The 22,844-nt window shown below is 40.5% G+C and overlaps 1 protein-coding gene across 2 annotated transcripts in view; it reads left to right on the top strand.

Moving 5' to 3' along the window:
- Nucleotides 1–22,844, top strand: part of LOC135223624 (D-glucuronyl C5-epimerase B-like) — an 888,924-nt gene that overhangs the window by 751,602 nt on the left and 114,478 nt on the right. For both annotated transcript variants that reach the window (XM_064262234.1, XM_064262233.1), the window contains exons 7-10: nucleotides 254–379; nucleotides 21,272–21,985; nucleotides 22,340–22,456; nucleotides 22,591–22,749. In XM_064262234.1, the coding sequence (XP_064118304.1) occupies nucleotides 21,785–21,985; nucleotides 22,340–22,456; nucleotides 22,591–22,749 (477 nt within the window). In that variant the 5' untranslated portion in view covers nucleotides 254–379; nucleotides 21,272–21,784. The remainder of the gene's footprint in view (nucleotides 1–253; nucleotides 380–21,271; nucleotides 21,986–22,339; nucleotides 22,457–22,590; nucleotides 22,750–22,844) is intronic.

The raw sequence follows: 22,844 nt of genomic DNA, 5'->3' as shown, positions 1-22,844 counted from the left end.
GGCAAGAGTGGTTTTCATTTAATAATTGGTAATGGATAGAATGACAGAGCCTTTCTAGACGAGAGAGAGAGAGAGAGAGAGAGAGAGAGAGAGAGAGAGAGAGAGAGACCATATTTTTTAATCTTTGGAAACATCCTGTGTCTATGATTACTATTCTCTAAAGAAAACCTTGTAATAATCGTATCGTTAATGGCTTGCGAGGCAAGTGATGGATGATGAGGAATTGACAGGTGGCATCTCCTTCTTCCCTCAGGTGAGGTGAGTGGGGGTCATCGATGAGACGGATGCTCTGACAACCCAGCAACTTCTACAACACCTCCTCATCGCCTCTACGCCACCAAAACCACAGTATACGATCAATTACTTCACTCCGACAAAGGTTAGTTACAGAAAAGGCCCTCCGGTTTCTTCTTAGGAGAAGTTCCGTATACTATATAATATTATGTCCAGATTATCTCCAGTTCAGGAGTATTGACCCATAGCTGATCAAACGCATAACCTTGCCCACAAGTGTATTCAGATGCAGGCTTCGGACATTCGAGCGAAAAGTAACCTAGTTCTTAGCACTTCTGTTAATGGAACCGCACATTTGATCTAAAGATCTTTCCATGGATGGATTGCGAATATCTGTTAGTATTGTACTTCTATTAATTTTGTAAGAGTCATAAATTGGCTTTAAACCGAACTCATTTCTCGTTGGTGTGTATGAGAGGCAAATGGCCGAACTACCTCTGTCTAGTAAGTTGCAATTTGACGCATCTTTTCCTTATTAATTCTCCCTTTGTGATTTGATCGTTGGGAAAGCTATTTTAACCAGGTGTTGACTGAGACCACAGATTTTTAGATCTTAGTAAAGATTTTCAACAAATCATCATTCATGCATATACATATCATATATATATATATATATATATATATATATGTGTGTGTGTGTGTGGGTGTGTGTGTGTGTGTATGTGTATGGTGTGTGTGTGTGTGTGTTGTATTATATATATATATATATGAAAACGAGAAAGAGAGAGAAAACACCTTGTGTTCTGGGCAGTTCTTGAAAAATTCATTGTGATTTTTATTGCTCTAAGCAATGAATCAGACACCTGATAGTTAGTTAACTGTGATAGGTTACTGCCAGGATGGAAAAGGGCATGCTATTTGGTCCACCCTCTCAAATATATATATATAATATATATATATATATATATATATATATATTAAATTTCGTATTCACAACCGGATTGGATGTAAATAACATATTGGTTCAACTAAATGATGAAGTCCCTTCTATTAAATTTACACTCGAAAGATGGATGTGTACATTTTTCGGACATTTACATGAAAAGGGAACCATTATTTGTGAATTTAGCATTTATAGGAAAAATATCAATAATATGACACATGTACACTATTGTTCAGGGCATCATATCAACATCAAAATTTCAGTTTTTTCATCTGTTTCTTCGGGCCTTGCGAATAGTCTGTCCTGAGTTTTTAGATCAAGAATTCAAAAGCATCAGAAAAAACAGGAAGAGATGAGATCTATGCTATTAATTTGTTATTTATTTTACTTAGGTCAGGACCAGTAAAGAATTAAATACCAGATTAAGACCACACAAATAATCAGTGAGAACAGGTCTATTTTTGCATCTAAGTGAAAATTCCCTCAGAATAAATTGGACGCAAAACAATGTAATATTACGAAGTAATGAAACTATTTCCAGGAACTTGTTGGAATCTATATGATTCAGCTGACCTCACTGAAGAACCTAAATGCCAAGGATTATTTTCTACTGACCCTGTAATAAAACATAATTCTGGATGGAACTATTTAAATACGTTCATTTCTTATGGTTGCTTGTTTTGCCGATATATTTGTCTGGTAAGATATTAAGGGAAACTCACGTAAAATTTTGTTTAGCTTAAAAGAATGTCAATCGCGATTCTCTCAGAAGTTGTGCATGATCTGTTAATTCGAAATATTTCCAGGTGATGTGAGGTAGCCAGGACATAAATGGTGAAATGAGGAATTAATATGAAAGAGGGTCATTGGAATTATAGTTCAAAAGGCGTGTAGATGAGAGTGTGCTACTGTTAACATTAACATGAAAAGCTAAGGAAATTCTTTCGAAAGTAAATGCCTCTTGTCATGAGGGTTTGATATAGCCACACATTGTGATGATTATCATGATAGTGTATGCAGCAGACTTAAATGTTGAACACCCTGGTAGCCATAGTTGATGGAATAGAAGTGTTGTAGAATAAAAGACACTTGTACATACACAGCGCCTTGATTTAACGTATAGCCTGCATGGGTATAATTATGCACCTATGTAAAAATAAAAGTTAATATATGAGAGCATAAACGAAGTTAAGGTAAACCTACTTTACCTACCCTAAAAAGGTGACTGGAATTGTTCGGATCGAGTGATTTGATAAAAAGAGGATGATGTGGGATTGTGTTGGAAGTATATGGTTGTAAGTTTTTACGATTGTTCCAGAGTTCTCAGTAGGTGGAGTATCTATGTATAGTTTGACTGGAATGATTTAAAAGTGGATTAAAGAGATGTATTTGATTTTTTTAAGTGATCTTTCAAATCTTAGAGGATGAATCAGTAATGGAAATTATGTGAAGAGCGCATGAAGTGATGTGGAAAGTCATGGCAAAAGTAAAGCATCAGAAGCTATAAAATGAAGATGTATTAGCTTGTAGAGCCCCACGTGGACCCCACACACCGTCATCTCAGCTGGCCTGCTAACCTCTTCACAGCAACATCTCCAGACACAAGAAACACAGCATACATCACACATCTTTTATAATGTCAGCATTTCAGCCATATATACCATAGCTTCATTCATGCCTTGTATATCAATTTATGTGTATATATGCATCTATCAAGAAACACAAATGATTGTGTGGTGACCTCTGTTTACTTTTGCGTTTGTCAGGCACTGCATTTCCGCTTTCAAGAGTAATTGACTTGTCTGTTTGTTATTTGAATAAATCAGTAAGTTCGTAGATGCTGCCTCTTACTCACACCTTAGTTACATTAGTGACCATGGAGATGACCAACCCAGCCAACCCCAATGATGCCAGCCTCTCCAGCAAGACCATCATCACCTCCCCCATACATCTATCTCCATTCATGCCCTACAAACCAGAAGCTTGGTTCTTCATGGCGGAAACAAACTTCTGATAGAAGAAAATGACCTCCTCAGGATGCAAAGCTGACACCGTCCTCGAATTCTTGCCAAACAACGTCTTCTAGCAAGTCACAGAATGGCTCGAGGAACTTCAAACCCCTGCCACCTACAAATAGCTGAAGGACCAGCTGAAGTCATCCTCCAGCATGCCACCTGCCCAAAGAGCCAAGAAATTCCTCAACAACATGGGGACAGCCTCAGGAGATGAGCAGCCATTGCATGTGTACAAACAGTTGTGGCAGCTCATAATGCTACCCGCTACAGATGGCCAACCTGAGTCATCCCTAGGCCTTGTGAGATAGGTACCCCTCACAAAACTACCCTGCCAAACAGTAGCACCCATGCCCAATGCCTCCATCATGCCAGTCAGAGAACTCCTGAAGTTGGTCGACGCAGTGCACATGGCCCACAAGACAGCAGAGCCCTCAAAACCACCAACAGTAGCAGCAGCACCACAATGGGCCCAGCTGTCAAACGACATTGAATCTGATAGCGACCCAGAGTGACCAGCTGGCCCCGTCCACAAACGAAACTTCCCCAAGCAATTCAAAAGAAAGACGAACCACCAGAGAGAATGTGCTGCTTCCATTGAAGATTTGGTAAGAAGGCATGCAAGTGTGACAAAGGCTGCCTGTTTTAAACAAAAATGTAAGAGGGCTGCGCCCGCAACCTAACCAACTAAAAAGGTCAGACACAAAATTCCTCATCAACACCAGAGCATGCAGGTCATTTGTGCCAGCCAGTCTGAATGAACAACTCAACCCCTCTACACCTACCAACCTCCATGTATCCACCACCAGCAGAGCACCACTCAAGATGTATGGAAGGCAGGATATGAACTTGTTATTCAATGGGAAAAGCTACAGTTGGACCTTCATCATGGCAGATGTGACAATAGTACTGTTAGGAGCATACTTACTAACAGTGCACAACCTGCTAGTGGAAGTAGCATCAAGAGAACTGATCCCGAAAATAACTTCAACAAACTGCCACTACACCTTCACTGCAACAGCAGAGACAACAAACATGCCCCATCATAGCAGGTATCCCGACGCCAGAAATACAACATCTTTTACAAGACTACCGAGAGGTCTTCAAAGAAGACCTGCTGTGCGACTTAACTAAACCAGCAAAACACAACATCCAGCACCACATAGAAACTGAATGCCTCCCGATCCACCCATGCTTCAGATGTTTAGCCCAGAGAAGCTCGCCTACACCAAACAAGTGTTTGAGGAGATTGATAATGTGGTAATATACCAAAAAGCACCCAGCCCATGGGCATCCCCCCTTTCACAGGTGCAGAAACTAACTGCAACTAAACATCAGAACAAAGCCAGATAGATACCCATTGCCAAACATAGCAGACATAACCAACCAGATGAATAGAGCAAAGATCATCGCCAAAACAGACTTCCTGATGGGATACTTTCAAGTTCCAGTAGTGTAGGAAGATAAAGAGAAGATCACAATCATCAACCCCTTCAACTATTGCTGTTTCGGCCTTCAGAATGCAGGAGCAACCTTCTAAAGGCTTTAGGACAAACTGCTTGGTAACTTTCCCTTCTGTGTGGTTTACGGCAACGATATCCTCATATTTAGCCCCAACCTCAAGCAGCATCTTAAAAATGTCAAAATAGTTAAAGAAGATGGACTCATAGTAAGGGAAGACAAATGCGAATGGGCATAGAAAATGGGTGGAATTCCTGGGACAGCGTTAAACCCCTACCAGAAAAAGTAAAAGCAATCACCGACTTCCCAAAATCAACAAATAAAGCAGTACAAGGATTTTAAGGACTAATCAACTAGTACCTCAAATTTATCCTTAATATTGCTAAAATTATGAATCTGATCTGTCAGTGCTTACAAGGAAGACAGAAAAATTAAATTGGTCAGAAAATCAAGGTAATGCATTTCTTTCAGCAAGACAAGCATTAACCTCTGCAACCACATTAGTTTTTCCTCTACCCCATAGGTCCCTCATATTGATGGCCATTGCAAGTAACACAGCAATGGATGCAGTACAAGAGCAGGACAGAAATAATGGTCATCATCTGCTAGCATTCTTCAGCAAGAAGCTAATGACAGCGGAACAGATATACTCTACTTTCAACAGGGAACTTTTAGCAGTCCACAAAGCCATCTGCCGCTTCCACTTTCAACAGGGAACTTTTAGCAGTCCACAAAGCCATCTGCCGCTTCCACCACATGCTCGAAGGATGCCAGTTCATCATGCAAAAGGACCATCAACCCTTGATGCATGCCTTCACAATGTCAGCAGTGCATGATCAGCACAGCAACAGCGCCACCTCTCAGCAATAGCTGAACACTCCTGCACCATCAAAGACTTCAAAGGTTCACCAGACATGGCAAACACACCATCAAGAAACTACATCCACACGAGCCAGCTCAGCCTACCCCGAAATAGCAGAAGCACAAAGAGACGATGCAGACATATAGCAACTGCAGCAGGAGAATCCCGTCCTTACGTGAAGCGACCTGTAATCAACAGTGGAGAGACAACCATCGCCTGCAAAACAAGTACCCTTGCCCTTGCCTGCCAGAATGCCTCAGGAGAAAATCTTTCACACTCACCCACAACCTGTCCCAGTCAACTGCCGAATTATAACAGAGCAGTAAATCCGGTGGAGAATGAAAAAGGACGTAAAAAAACTGGACGATAGAATGCATCCTGTGTCAGATGTAAAAAATCACAAGACATGTAGATAGCGGAATAGGAGAGTTCCACACAATGCACTGCCAACTCGCCCACACCCACATTGACATAGTGGGACCCCTGCCCCCTCCCCAAAAGGGGCCACAGATACCTGTCAGTCACCATCATTGACAGAAATACCAGGTGTCCCAAAGCAATACCACTATGGCAACAGACAGCAGAAAGCTCTCGTCAAATGGTCAGCAGGCACAGAGTCCTGCAGGTCATCACAAGCGAACATGGGAGGCAACTTCACGTCCACCTTGTGGAATGCCATTGCAGACAGTTTGAGGATAAAGGTAACACACACGACAACCTACAATCCAGAAGCTAATAGCATCATCAAAGGTTACACTGGTCACTGAAAGTGTCACTCACCGCCAGATGTCAAGGTGGGAGCTGGAGAAAGGAGTTACCGTGGGTCTCACTTGGCCTAAGGACGACACCACATGCACCATTCAACGCATCTCCAGCAGAAGTTCTATACAGCCAAGTACTAAAATTGCCAGCAGATGTCTTTCAAGATCAAACAGACCCAACATCCCCCATCCAGCACCTGAAAAGCTGTAGAATATATAATGCCAGCCATGACAACCTACCACATAACATGGAAAATATACATCCCCAGCGAGGTGCAAAACGCAAAATATTTGTTCATACAGGTAGATGCACGCAGAGCCCTCCCTCTCCCCAGCCTACTCAGGACCATACCATATCATCCAGAGACAACACAAGACCTACCAGATGACATCAGAAGGCATGACAACTTGGGTTTCCATCAACCACTTAAAGCCAACATACCTCCCAGAAACCGACCTAAAACCGTAGTCCTCTCCAAAGAGGGCGAGTCCTGTAGGGTCCCAAGTGGACCCCACACACTTCTCACTTGGCTCACTAATCTCCTCAACAACATCTCTGTGCGCAAAACGTGTGGACACAAAAAACTGCTTCAGTCACGCATCTTTTATACACATATCTTCTTTCATATTATTGTCATGTTAAATGTATTATTAATAATCACCATACATGTCAGCATTTCAGCCATATGTACCATATCTTTAGTCATGCCTTGTATATCAAGTTATATGTATATATACATTTGTCAACAAACACAAATGATTGTTTTCTTTCGCCTGGTGTCAGGCGCTACATTTCTGTTTGTTGTCTAAAAAAATCAGTAAGATTGTAGACACTGCCTCTAACTCACGCCCATGCTACAAACTAATACATTGAAAAGAACAGTTGCACACTGATGATCGAGGTCATGTCTTCTTAGGAGCCAAATGGGAACAGACGAATGTTCTCTGTATTTGAGATTGTCTGTTGGGTATAGATGTGCAGTGACTAAAAGTTTTATTTGCAGTGATTAGGCAAGAAAGGCAGGGGTAACATCAAAGAAAGAACAAAATAGAAAAGTACTTTTGAAGGAAGCTGTCATAAAATAAAGAAAGGCGTTTTGAGCATCTTGTGTATTCTTATGATGGAGAAAAGGGTGAGTGCTGAATTTGAGTCAGAGAAAATCAAGGTACAAAACTTTAGGTTGGTAAAAAGGTAAGACAAACATTGAATAGAAATATGAGTAATGTATAGAGGGAGATAGTTCCACTGAAATTTTAGAAGGAAACGAATAATACAGGGGTGAGTGGACAAGTAATATAGTATGTATGTAGAGATGAGCTGTTATATTCCTGTTGAAGAGATCAGCTAATAGTTTATAAAGTGACCTTGAACTCATGAAAGCTTTGTTGTTCGTCTTCATTCTAGGCTTAGTTTTAGATTTAAGATGCTAAATGACATGAACTCTGATCAACAATTTATGAGAAACTATAGTTTTAATCTTTTGTAAAAGAAAACTATTGAGATGATTTGTCTGTCTGTCTGCACTTTTTCTGTCCACCCTTAGATCTTGAAAACTACTGAGGCTAGAGGGCTGCAAATTGGTAAGTTGATCATCCACCCTCCAAATGACCAAACATACCAAATTGCAGCCCTCTAGCCTCATTAGTTTTATTTATTTGATTTAAGGTTAACGTTAGTCATGATCGTGCGTCTGACACCAGCATAGGTGCCAACAACACCGGCCACCACTGGGCCGTGGTTGAAAGTTTCATGGGTCCCGACTGAGAGTTTCATGGGCCATAGCTGAGAGTTTCATACAGTATTATACTTTGTACAGAAAACTCGATTGCGCCGAAGAAACTTCTTCGCACTATCTAATGATTATTCTAAGGTTGTATAAAAATGGGTGTAGGTCATTAATAAAGAGCGTAGATGATTTCGTGAGCAACGACCTGCAGTCATCAAGCAGACTGTCTTCATCAGTGCCTGGAATTTCTTCTTCTTCTTCGAGAGGCACCCAATAATACAGCTTTATTGTGGCTGGTGGGATCTAAAAATAATCCGGCAAGAAGTGTCCTCATTAGTAGTCCCTCTTCGACTTTCAGAAGCCCCACTGGGCTGAGTGACAAGGCGATGGAGAGAGAGAGAGAGAGAGAGAATGGTGGGGAGGTCGAAAGCAATGAGAAAAGATGAGTTAATAAATAACGAACGAAAACGAGGAAAATCTAGGAACAGTCTTTTATGTATCATCATGCAATTATTAGTACCGTTTATTTTTTCTTTCCCCTTATCCAGACCTGATAAACCGTTTTTATGATTTTCCTTTCCGTATTTGTTGGCTTGTTCTTGGATTTTATTTTATTTTTATTGCATTTCTGCTATGAAGTCCGACATCAGAATGACTTGTTTTCACCATTCACATTCTATTTGTGAAGTGGAACACGTCACAGTGTACTATGTCCTTCGCGGAGTCTGGTACAGAAATGAAATGTAAATCATGTTTGCGCCTTCTTGGCTCCTTCCAAGAAATGTCTTGCCGTTTCCACTCGTGAGTCTCTCGGGGTTGGATTCTACCTGTTCGTGATTTCTTCCAGTGAACCATTTTTATTTTGTTTTACTTACTGATTCTTTTACGTCGAATGCAATTAGCCAGAAGGTCTGTTATAAAGTCTACGAAGAGCTTTCTTAAAAAAAGAAAATAGGAAATTTAGTGGTACTTACAGAGGTTTGGTTTAATGTATTTGTGTCATCACTAATTCGGATCACTGGTGAACTGGTTTGTAGTTGATAGTCGGCTTCCCTCAAAGTAAAAGGTTGTAGATTATAATTATTTTCATACCATACCTGGCTCTTGACGAGTATACGAATAATCCATGTTTAATCTAATCGAGATTTAAAAAAATATATGTGTGTGTGTGTATACTCCCTCATTACATCGTACTAGCTATGATACAGGTTATATATAATTAGTGGCAAATCTATCGTCTAAGGCGTGATTTACTTAATTTGAGTAGTGTTGTGTTAGCATCTGCCATTGTTTTAGACTGGGGTCGGTTGGAAGAGAGAAAATTAAAATAACAATGATATGTAGTTCTCTCATTATTTTTCTTGTGCTTAAGCAGAAGTACTCCTTTGCAAATAGTCTGGAAGTGTTAATTAAGAAGTTGTATTGTAACTTGATCGTAAAGGAAAGGAGTCTGTAATTTTCCGCACATTCCATATTTATTTGATGTTGTATAAGGGCGAGTCGTAACTGTATTACATGTCACAAACTCGCTTCGGTAACTAACGCATAGACATCACACGCAGGTTGAATAGAACACCACTTATTGGCAGTTCTAATAAAGCTTCATACGAGCATTCAGTACTGTCCAAAAGTTCGTTTGCCACTTATGGTCGTTGATTGATTTTCAATACTTTGTTATAAAAAAAGGAAATAAGTTGCTGCCATGTATTTATGACATGTTTCAAGGACGCAATCTAAGAGTGAATTCTCCTAGACCGAGTCTCAGATGCATTATTTTTATTCATGTAGCTTGTAGCACGGACGCCATTTCAGTTTAGATAAAAGAAATTTTTAATTTCTATTTAGAAGATTCAAGATAAAAGAAGTGAAAATACCGAGTCTAGTATATTACTGAATTTACAGGTGTATTGTTATATGGCAGGAAACTAACAATAAAGAATGATTTTACCAGGTAGTCCTATGCGGATGACAGTGTGGGGCAGAGCATTTGTAGAGTGATACTAACAGGTCACAGGTGGTATATTATTCTAAGTTTAAGTTGTTCTCCTTTATTATTTAATTGCCAGTATAAGCATGGTTTGCCGAATTCGCGCTGAAAATCACTAGATTATTTATGTAAGAGTAATAGAGGATTCCATAGAATCACAGAGGTTGCATTGTTTACCTATCTCTTGACGGAGCTAGTAATAACACCTGCAGAAAAGGAAAGTTTGACATTTTAACTTAATCTGTAAGAAATTAGCCTTTCGGTGTATAATGACTTTTTTCATACCATTCATTGGAAGCATTTATTCGTTATCCTTACATATTTATCTGGCTCAGTTTGTAGCCCTTCGTTCGCGAGGTAAATTGGAATCACCTTGCTTGCTGTTCGCATGTCTCCCTCCCTCCTTGTGCAGGCCATAACCCCATGGGTCTAGAGTCTAGGCCATAGCCATATAAGAGAAACAAGAGAGATTTCTACATAACTCAAAGGTTGCTTAGGTCTAAAATTAATGATATGTCATGACTTTACGCCGAGGGTCGTTTGGACAGAAATATCACATGAAGTGCTAAAGAGGATTTTTATTGTCTGGCAGTTATACTTTGGTCTTGCATATGTAAAACTACAAAGAATATGGTCATTATGCTCTCCATATAATTTTGATTTAGGTTCATACCTACGAACTTATGCAGCGTAATCGTGTACCATTTGCCAGTTATCCTTGTGATCTTCAACCTGCGTTTTTCCTTCCTTTTTTTAATTCTTTGCATTTTAAGCCTTTGTATTTTCCTGCTATTACCATGCATGCTTTAATCATGATGCGAATATAGTGAAAATTAGCATCGTTGTTTTTGTGTTAGCCTAATTTATTGGAGCGTTCGGTCAAACTGATTCATTCTTCTCCTAGGAAGAAAAGCTTTCGTCTTATTTAGCAATTTAGCACTGCTGCTAGATAATTATTATCCACAAACACATTAGACTCTATCACTCAAAACCTGGGGAGCCATGGTCTTAGTGTTCATTATGGCTCTGTAGCTCCCGACTTGATGAAGCCTCAGTATGGTAGTGAGAATTCTTTGGACGATGATGATGAGCATCATCATTATCATCACAGCCACCACCGCCGCCGCCGCAGCCGCTCGTTCCGCTGCCATCACTAGCTGGAAGAAAGTCCTTCCGGCCGAGTGGTCAGGTGTTGTGGCGCGGAAAATAGAGAAATCTGGGATGTCATTTTCTCCTATTGGAACCGAGGGGACGGTGGGGGAGGGTGTGGTGGAGAATGGTGGAAGGGAGGAATGAGAGACTGGAATTTACTGAAGAATGGAATTTAAGGGAAGGAGGGAGGCTAGGGTTATTAGATAGGAGAAATGGAGACCGTTTGGGGTTGGTTAGGCGGGGATGGGCCAGTGGTGGGAGAGTAAGGGCGGTTGTGTAGCGATGGTGATATGTATGCGATGGGGCATGGTGGAAGTGGATGGGGGTACGCGAGAGAGAGAGAGAGAGAGAGAGAGAGAGAGAGAGAGAAGAGCAGATGAGGGAGATTAAAGTTGCCGACTCCATTCTGGTGTTCGGAAGTATGACTTCCCTTTTTATGGTTCTTTGTTGGGGTTCGGGGTGGGCGTATCGAAGAAGGTCGTCTGTTGCAAAGACACCGGGAGTAGGGTGGGATGGGGTTGGGGTTTGCCTGCTGGGTAGAGGCACTGATGGAAAAGAAGGCGGTATTTTTCCCTTTTCTTGAGAGAGCGAAGTGGTATAATGAAGATATTGTAATCGATGCCTCTCTACAAAGATTACTCAGAGGTTGAGGTTACATCGATGATATTGCCATTGCTGTACATTATTTAGATTTACCAAGTCAGTAATGACATAAACATTTGGTTTCATTTGTATGATGTTTCGTTTATTCAGAATACAACGCTAAATGTTTTGGCAGGTTTTAGTCAAAACTTCAAAGTAGTGTGCTATAAGTCAAATGTTGTGTGACAAATTTCGCCATTGCTGAGCATAACAAGCACGACTTGAAATAATAATAATAATAATAATAATAATAATAATAATAATAATAATAATAATAATAATAAAACAAAGATTCACAGAGATCACGACAGACACAGTCAGACACCAACTAAAGAAAATGCCAAACTGGAAAGCCCCAGGTCCCGATGAAGTCCATGGATACTGGCTCAAAAACTTCAAGGCCCTACACCCACGAATAGCAGAACAACTCCAGCATTGTATCTCAAATCACCATGCACCCAAATGGATGACCACAGGAAGAACATCCTTAGTAAAAAAAGACAAGAGTAAGGGAAATATAGCCAGTAACTACAGGCCTATCACCTGCCTACCAATAATGTGGAAGTTACTAACAGGTATCATCAGTGAAAGGCTATACAACTATCTAGAGGAGACAAACACCATCCCCCACCAACAGAAAGGCTGCAGAAGGAAGTGTAAGGGCACAAAAGACCAGCTCCTGATAGACAAAATGGTAATGAAGAACAGTAGGAGAAGGAAAACCAACCTAAGCATGGAATGGATAGACTATAAGAAAGCCTTCGACATGATACCACACACATGGCTAATAGAATGCCTGAAAATATATGGGGCAGAGGAAAACACCATCAGCTTCCTCAAAAATACAATGCGCAACTGGAATACAATACTTACAAGCTCTGGAATAAGACTAGCAGAGGTTAATATCAGGAGAGGGATCTTCCAGGGCGACTCACTGTCCCCACTACTCTTCGTAGTAGCCATGATTCCCATGACAAAAGTACTACAGAAGATGGATGCCGGGTACCAACTCAAGAAAAGAGGCAACAGAATCAACCATCTGATGTTCATGGACGACATCAAGCTGTATGGTAAGAGCATGAAGGAAATAGATACCCTAATCCAGACTGTAAGGATTGTATCTGGGGACATCAGGATGGAGTTTGGAATAGAAAAATGCGCCTTAGTCAACATAGTACAAAAAGGCAAAGTAACGAGAACTGAAGGGATAAAGCTACCAGATGGGAGCAACATCAAACACATAGATGAGACAGGATACAAATACCTGGGAATAATGGAAGGAGGGGATATAAAACACCAAGAGATGAAGGACACGATCAGGAAAGAATATATGCAGAGACTCAAGGCGATACTCAAGTGAAAACTCAACGCTGGAAATATGATAAAAGCCATAAACACATGGGCAGTGCCAGTAATCAGATACAGCGCAGGAATAGTGGAATGGACGAAGGCAGAACTCCGCAGCATAGATCAGAAAACCAGGAAACATATGACAATAAACAAAGCACTACACCCAAGAGCAAATACGGACAGACTATACATAACACGAAAGGAAGGAGGGAGAGGACTACTAAGTATAGAGGACTGCGTCAACATCGAGAACAGAGCACTGGAGCAATATCTGAAAACCAGTGAAGACGAGTGGCTAAAGAGTGCATGGGAAGAAGGACTAATAAAAGTAGACGAAGACCCAGAAATATACAGAGACAGGAGAATGACAGACAGAACAGAGGACTGGCACAATAAACCAATGCACGGACAATACATGAGACAGACTAAAGAACTAGCCAGCGATGACACATGGCAATGGCTACAGAGGGGAGAGCTAAAGAAGGAAACTGAAGGAATGATAACAGCGGCACAAGATCAGGCCCTAAGAACCAGATATGTTCAAAGAACGATAGACGGAAATAACATCTCTCCCATATGTAGGAAGTGCAATACGAAAAATGAAACCATAAACCACATAGCAAGCGAATGCCCAGCACTTGCACAGAACCAGTACAAAAAGAGGCATGATTCAGTGGCAAAAGCCCTCCACTGGAACCTGTGCAAGAAACATCAGCTACCTTGCAGTAATAAGTGGTACGAGCACCAACCTGAGGGAGTGATAGAAAACGATCACGCAAAGATCCTCTGGGTGAGGATAGGGTGATACGTGCAAACAGACCAGACGTGCCGTTGATCGACAAAGTCAAGAAGAAAGTATCACTCATTGATGTCGCAATACCATGGGACACCAGAGTTGAAGAGAAAGAGAGGGAAAAATTGGATAAGTATCAAGATCTGAAAATAGAAATAAGAAGGATATGGGATATACCAGTGGAAATCGTACCCATAATCATAGGAGCACTAGGCACGATCCCAAGATCCCTGAAAAGGAATATAGAAAAACTAGAGGCTGAAGTAGCTCCAGGACTCATGCAGAAGATTGTGATCCTAGAAACGGCACACATAGTAAGAAAAGTGATGGACTCCTAAGGAGGCAGGATGCATCCCGGAACCCCACACTATAAATACCACCCAGTCGATTGGAGGACTGTGATAGAGCAAAAAAAAAAAATAAATAAATAAATAAATAAATAAAATAATAATAATAATAATAATAAACATGTAGCACTCATTCGAGTGCTAGTAAACAGTGACTAAATGAAATCATACCAAAAGGCGCATGAGTGTTGAACAATACAGTAAATATGTAGTTTTTAAACAGCCGAAAATTGACATCTCTGTGAATCAACATGTTCACAGCATTATGAACGGAAAACTGTAGGGGCTGGATCTTATGCCAGTTGAAAGCAAAGGATGGTAGTTGTACTCCTATAAACCTTTCTGAAATCAGTTCTCACCTTCATCTCGTGAAAACAAGTTATAGACGGGACGATTAGTTAACATAGAGTCTGCATATAAGCTAAGAAAGTGTTGAAGATTAAAATCAGTCGACAAAAGCAATTTAACCTCATCGTTGGCAGATGAAGCTAAAACCTCCTTCCCAGTCCTTTACGTACACCTGCTGTTCCTCCACATCAGCTGCCGATGGATAACCAGACACCAATGATCAATCCTTAGAACAATGGTTCTCAACCCCAGGGTTGCGACCCACAGTTTGGTCGCCAAACCATTTCAGTGGGTCCCCAAGGGTTATAACTTTATGGGCTTATTATTTCCCCAATACTCTTATAGTAATTATATTATTATTAGAGAAAATATTGCATTAAGAATACATAATTCATCAATATCCAAGCAGAACATTATAGAGACATAGAACATTTAATTGAGGTCGGAAATCTTCCCAATACAGACACTTGTTACAACTTTCTTGTGTGAGGCAGGATTTTCAGGCCTCACAGTCACAAAGACAAAGTCCCTACCAGAAACCGCCTGCAGTCAGAGGAAGACCTCTGGCAGTCTGTCATCAAAATCGCCCAGATTGGAGGAGCTGCTCAAAACAGCCCAGTGTCAAGGTTCTCATTGACTGTTGTAGTAGTCTACTACATCTTGAGTAGGCTTGTATTAATAATTTTGCCTTTCTTCCTCCACTGTGGTAAATCATAGCTTAATTATACATTTAATTTTATATCGTGAAAGAAAAACATTTTGGTTTTCTTTATACAAGTTAATGTATTGTTTCTTTCTCATGGATTATTGTTCTGCAGATGTACTACTTGCAGTAATGAAAATCACTGCGTGTAATTTTCCTTTGTGTAACACGTTTTCATAAACATAATTTTATGAAGAGAAATTTTTTATGAGGGCATAGGTCGCCTTGGTTAATTTAGACAAGATTTTGGGTCACTGCCTAAAAAGGTTAAGAACCACTGCTTTAGAACAACTGAATTGCTTCGCTATGCTTTGGAGGCAAACTGTTTGTATCGCGTTCTCAATGCTAACTTTTTAGCACCTAGAGACGCTTCTCACCAGAAAGGTTTTGGTGTTTAAATTTGTTTAAAGAAGTACTTATATTTGCTTCCTTTACATAAACAGGTAATACAAATATTACGGTTTCGAGTACAATTTTTAACATATACAATGGAATCATTAATCGTTACGGAATTTATACTCTTGTTGTTTAATTAAAGCATAATGAAGTTGATGTGGGTTCTTATATCTCTTCATAGATTTCGATCCAGGACAATTGAACCATAGAATATCCAGCTCCGGTTCTAATTATTTATGTAAAAGAGATCTGTACATTTTATTGCTTTTCATTTTGACAGTACAATGTTGTCCACGTAAAAGCTTTGCTTTGCGAGTGCAAATTGCAATCATCATAGGTTAGTCTTAGTATCTACTTTCAGTGAGGGCAGGGTCACTGAAAAGGTCATTTTTAAGCCCTGCAAGACTGGAATCTAGTTTGTGAAACAATTGATTCTTGTGATGCCTTTTAGGCATTACAAATTTTGTCTGAGTCTCCTTTCTTGGTGGATGTTAGCCAGTGTTTGTTTAGATTTAATTTAGTGATGTCTTTGGTTTGAACAAAATGCCTGTGTCAATGAAATTTACTATTTAATTGATGGAAGTTAAGCGTTAGTTCTTATTCAGTGTTTTGTGCTAGCATTAAGTGTTTCATCCAAATGAGTTTTGAAGTTTTGTAGGTTTGTTGTTACCTTGAAAGGAAGGCAGAACAGTATTGAGATAATGTAGCAATTCTCACGAGTGTATACTATATCTTGATGTAAAATGAATTTAATAAACAGTGAAGAACTATAGTAAAACAAAAAAAATGTAACGGTTAGACTTTTTAGACTATTTGATTCGTCGTATTTTATTAATCCTGTACTGTCTGAATGAGTGATATTTCAGTTTTTGATGTTAGCATTAGCCTCTGTATGTTGTTTTTCACGGCACTTAAAAATATCATTTGTGTAGTATTGCCGAAATTGTAGGAAATGTTTGACACATCTCTTGTGTTTGCAGAAATAATAATAGTCATCTCATCAGCTTCAACTCTATTGGCTAGTCTATTTCAGTGGTAATTGCAATATTGCTCTCCATCCTGGAATGTGAAAGTACCTAGTATTTACATCATCCAAAGAAAATTTATCGGCGCGATGGTCTCCCTGTTATTAGGTGTTGATTATCATTACATTACCTTCCAAAAATTCATTTAACCACCCTCCACTATCTTTATTGAAACAAACCATTGTCTCTTGAACCTTAATGGTTCAAATGTTGGAAGGTCTGCATCCTAGTTCAGCGACTGCCTCACACCATAGAAGAGTTATCAGAAATTTTAGGCTGTGCCAAATGGTGTGCTCTGTCTCTAATTTGTAATATGCTCTTACAAACTAAACTAGTACACTTTAAACTTTGATTTGACAAGATGTGTGATTTGACTACGAAAAGATGCAAGTTTTTAACTGTTACTCAAGAAAATTATGTTTTGATGATATAAAAACTATTGAAGAATGCAAAGTGAAGATGAAATATTTTTGACCAAGTTGCAAAGTTAACTTTCAATATATCAGGAATAAAGACTCCTGTAAAGTACTGTTGCTACTTTTTGTTCCTTTAAAGAAAAATAAGCTGTCATGTCCATATTCACAGTACACGCATATTATGTACTACAGATATCACCTAAGTACAGAAGGACGCAAACCCTGGTGTAGAACATAACACCCACAATAAAATTAAGCAAATTTACCATACCTTTATACTTAAGCAATCAACAGTAAACTTAGACTGGTTGCTGAATTTTTGGCTTCCAGTAATATTTCTCCACAAGTCAACATGTCAAGATATGATAAAATAATCCAAATATAATCTCTTCATACTTAAAATATGTACTTATATGGGAAGGGCCATGGGATTTTTTTGGAGAAGGCACTTTTGACATTTTCTTTAAGACCTATTTTCAAATATAAGTTTAGGGGTAACCATTATGTGTATGCTTCTGGGTTGGTCATTCTGTTTCAAGCTTTTGAAACCCCCCCCCAAGTTTCACACGATGGTTTCAGCTAAGCTAATTTGCACAGGATATGTCTTCTGAGGTATCTCAATGATTGGCTAGTCTTGGGAGGCTCATTGCCATAGTTGCTATAGGACAGAGATTGTCTCAATACATTTTTTCACAACCTGGGTTTGATGATAAATTTTGAGAACTTTCTCAGTAGTGGCAGTTGTTCTTGGTCACCTTTTGTCAATGGTAAACCTGGTCCCTCGTGGGTGGCTTCACCTCTGCACTCTACAGTGGGCGTTAAAGAAGGTCTATTCCTTTCAGTTCCTCTCGGGGGAAGTAAGTCAGACCCTAAGTTGGTGGTTAGACAACAGGAACCTCACAGTAGGAGTGCTGCTTGGCACTCCTTCTCTGGAGATGTTTCTGTTTTTAGACACATCCATCGAGGGGGGAGTGGACACCTGGAGGAGTTTTTGGTGTCAGGTGTATGAGACCAGAACAACAAGCACCTCCACTTCAATATCCCAGAGTTGAAGACAACCTTCCTGGTGCTTCAGGACGTCTAGGATCATGTGATGGGGCATTCCATAATGTTGTTGAGCCAAAACATCCTGGCAGTGGTCTTCTGTTGTGCTAATTGATGGTGCAGGTGACACCACCCACTCGGTAGAGCTGTCTGCCTGGCACAGTCCAGGTACTCAGAATGTAGTGGCAGACAAGCTCTGTCACCAGAAACAGGTGATAAGCACAGAGTGATCTCTACACCTCAGCATTGTGGAAAGGTTTTTTGATATTTGAGGAGTCTCCAGAGATCTGTTGTCACATGTATAAAAAAACAGTTTTGTTCAATAGTACTTGACCCATAGGCTGCAATGGAGAGTGCCTTTCAGCACCCATGGGACAATCTAGTAATTTACACCTTTCTGCCATTCTGCTTGATTCAAAGGATAATCAACTGTATGTTGATCACCCTGAATCTCAGACTGACTGGTGACTCCCAATTGGCCACATGCTAAGTGGTATCCAGGCCTGCTAACTCTGTTATCCAAGGTCCTGAGAGAAATTCCACTGTGGCAACACCTTTGCGAGGCACATGTGGAGAGGTATCACCACGCTGTAGAGGCACAGGCACTTCACACCCAGAGACTATCCAGCACTTTCCGCGAGTGATAGGCTTTTCTTGCTGCACACCAAAGGAGATGTCTGGATACTTGCGTAAATTCTCAGTAGTTCTATAACAAAAATGGACCATCTTCTGTGGTTGATGTCATCGGCTCAGTATCTCTCCAGTTAGAGCAGCTCTTCAGCAGTTATAGTCTTGCCTCCCCAGGGAATTCAATTCTCCTGGGTGGGAAATAGCTCTGGTCCTTGGGAGTCTCACTTATCCCCTGTATGAGTCCTTGAGAGAGTCGTCAGAAAGGGATCTTAACTCTAAAAACTATTTTCCTTCTTTCCCTAGCTTTGATGAAAGGAGTAGGTAAATTTCATATTTCATGGCCTCTCTTATGATGTTAAATACTCGGGGATAGAGAGATCTATCTTGCTCAAATTTCACAGAGTTTGTAACGAAGACTCAGAATTTGACAGTTCTTGATGTCAGGTTTGCGTTATGTTTGATCCCCTCTCTACAAGATTTTCTAGGTAGCTGTCCGGATGAGATGCTACTGTGTCTTGTTAGGGTACTGCAGTACTGTCTCGAGAGAACTCAACATCCCAGGCCTAAGAGTTGATGTTTTAACGTTAGTATGTGGAAAACCAAGAAAGAAGTGTCTTAAGAACATGAATGTGAAGACTCAGAATTCGTCAGTTTTTCATGTCTAGCAGCTCTAACATCCTTTATGTCCAGTATGTTCGAGGTGCACGACTCCATCCTCTGATCCTACAGACCAGGTTGGGCAAACCTACCTGTCAGTTCAGAGAGAACCCAGGTTCCTCCAACCAGTGGGTAAAGGTGCATCCACACTGTTAAACAATGTCCGACAGACAAACATTGTTACCAATTAACCATTGTCTGCCAGTCTTCGCTTGTGAGCAGAGTAAAAACAGTGGTATACAACCTCATCTGGTACCACTGTTTGTTGCCAGATCTACTTCCATACTTTCAACGTTTATGAGGTCATCCTGCTTCTCCTATGATATGGTAATAATGTTTGTCCGTCGGACATTGTTCGACAGTGTGGACACACCTTAAGTCTCATATGTAACGAACAAAGATTTGTGTTGGTTCAGGAACAAATAGCACATTTTAAAAGTAATTTGTATTTTTCCTAACATACAAACCTGAAGTTCTTTACATAAACAGCCCACCTCAACCATCCCTTGCTCTGGCACCTGGGCAGAAGGCAAAGTGGAGTGCAGACCAACAGCTGGGCAGAGCTTCCCCCTCCTATCAATATCAGTATGATGCGGGCGCCCATGTTTACTTACGAGTACACATCACTAGATTGCTTGTCCTTTACCCATATTTTGACTTTTCTAACCTTTTCTTTAATGTTCCTAACTGCCATACATGATCTTTCGTTGCATTATCTTTCATTCCGTTTGTCAAGTCTACCAAAGCATGTTCTAGTATATTTAGCAAATCCATTAACTTTTCGTTCAACTCCTTTAGTTTTTATATTTTCCTTTTTTATTTTAAAATGTTTCCTTGCATTATTTAAATGCCGCTTCAGTTCTTCTACAGTACAGAAACCAGTACTCATAGTAATTGCAAGGGACACTAAATAAGTTCTTTGTTACTTTACTTCCTTTCGACAATCTGCGCTCTGGAGGCTGAGCTTCTATATTTTTTGGCACTGTCTCCAATTTTGACCTTGAGTTTTGCAATTTCATTCTTTTCTCTTTTTCACTTCCATCTTCTATTGGTGAATTCTGTTCTAAAATAGTGTGTGTTATGATCCCATTTTCCATAACTGTCTCACCACTCCCCAGCTGCTTTGTTTATAGGTAATCAGCATAAGATTAACAAGTAAAAAATGAGCCAAAGTTTCCTCAGCGCAGTTGCATTTTCTGTACTGCTTATATTGCTGTATGAAAGTCTCAGCCACGGCCCATGAAACTCTCATCCACAGCCCATGAAACTCTTAGTCTCACTGCCCGATGGTGGCATATGTTGAAGCCCGTAGCGGTGCCAGACTCATGATCATGGTTAACTTTAACCTTAAATAAAATTAAAACCACTGAGGCTAGAGGGCTGCAATTTGGTATGTTCGATGATTGGAGGGTAGATGATTAACATACCAATTTGCAGCCCTCTAGCCTCAGTAGAGTTTGATTTGAAGACGAACAAAAAAAGTGTGGACAGACAGACAGACAAATAACCATCTCAGTAGCTTTCTTTTACAGAAAACTGAAAATAAAGGTAGGTATATTTCTTTTGCTCAAATTAAATCACCTTACTCTACTAATATTCCTATTCTTTGAAGGCCGGAAATGATTAAGTGACATGAAAGTATGTTTGTGTTGTTGGGGGAGGGGCGGGGTTTATTCCAGGTTTTAACTCATTAGGTCACTGCTTTACAAAAGGGCAACAAGTAGTTTAGTGAAGTCTTGTTAACTGATACATTGCCCTAATTTAATTGCTTTTATTTTCAGTGACTACAAGAACAATGGCTTAGGACTAACAAGAGTGGCCAACCAGCCTTGGAGGACACACCCCAGGTGACCCTCCCCCCTATTCCTGGGGGTCTACTCCCCCTGCAAAGTGAGAGTATGGTGTTGTTGGCCTCAGGTCTTCATCACCATCACTCTCGACCACCACACCCTACACCCTCACCACCACCAGTGCCACCTTCCTACACCACACAACACCCGCAACGAACAGCTTCTTCTTCTTCCTCCTCCTCTTCCAGGACCTCCTTCATAAGCTCAGTGTCATTCTTTCTCCCTTCTCTCATTTCTTCTCTTCCACTGTCACCATTCTCTCCACCGCTCGTAGTCCTGCCCACAGCCTCCACGGCTGCTTCTGCAGCACCCCCAGAAACAACGACAAATACTTCCTTCAGTTTTACGTAGTGCATATTTCTTTTCTTTTCTTTTTTTCCAAAATCAAGCACAATCGTGTTTGTGACGACGGGAGGCCGGTTGTTAACACTGAGGGTGGTTAGGATGAGGGTCACGGTGCGGGGAGTGGTCGTGGGTGGGAGTGTGGGTGTTCTCCTGACCACGGTGCTTTTGTGGTCGCAGTGCCACCCACCACCTCCCCACACGCATCACCATTACCAACACAACCCATCTTCCCAAAGTGTGGGAAAGCAGCAGCAACAGCAGCAGCTCCATCGGAGCCCACTGCAAACTAAACTGCAGTCAGTAAGTCCCTCTTACTCCAGAATGCGTCATCATTTGAAAACGTTTTATAGTCTTTATTTTAACATGTCTGTTTTGAATTTTGGATCTAAAGTAATTTTCATTTCCAGTTACAATTTTCAATTGACATGATGTGGCTGAGATAATCTCGTAAATTATGAATATGGTTTTACTTGCATTTCCTATTTGCCCTGTTTTGCTGGAAAGATGAAGGACATTGAAAGTAGGTTTAGTACTTTAATTTCAGTGAGTGTTGGGAAATAATGTCCAATAACTATATTTTTCAGTAATTCTTACTAAATGTTGCTTGACTTCAGCTGTCACAGCATGTTTTATTATTTGTATTAATTAATGCAGGGGAACGGAATAGGGGGTGGGACCGTGGGTGATGAGAGCTACCTGGAGGAGGAATATGGCGGCGGCGGCGGCGGCGGAGGTGGTGCCAATGGCGATCTTCACAACATCAATCAACTGGTAGGCTGGAGATGGTTTTGTGAGTCAACAGGTACTAAAGAAAATGATAGTGGTATGCTGCAACTGCAACATGAATAACATCGCCTAATTACACATTTCCTCAGACAAAATGTAATTTATTTATGATTTTACAGGGAGATGGTGTTGGTGGGGGAGAGGTCAGCCCTGTTATAGCAGCCAGCCCCAGACTGGTCGAAATACCTTGTGTTATCAACCACGAATCGGAAATCTCTTGTCGACGAGATGCTCAGGATGTATACATACCATTTACTTTTATTAAGAATTATTTCGAAGTAAGTAATCGTGGAAATTTTCTCTCTCTCTCTCTCTCTTTGCTGTTAGGTTCCCTAGCATAAAGCTTAAAAAATTTGAAGGCCAAATAGTTATC

Source organism: Macrobrachium nipponense, chromosome 10 (assembly GCF_015104395.2).
Source record: "Macrobrachium nipponense isolate FS-2020 chromosome 10, ASM1510439v2, whole genome shotgun sequence".
NCBI classification, from domain to species: domain Eukaryota; kingdom Metazoa; phylum Arthropoda; class Malacostraca; order Decapoda; family Palaemonidae; genus Macrobrachium; species Macrobrachium nipponense.
This window is presented reverse-complemented; position numbering and strand designations above follow the sequence as displayed.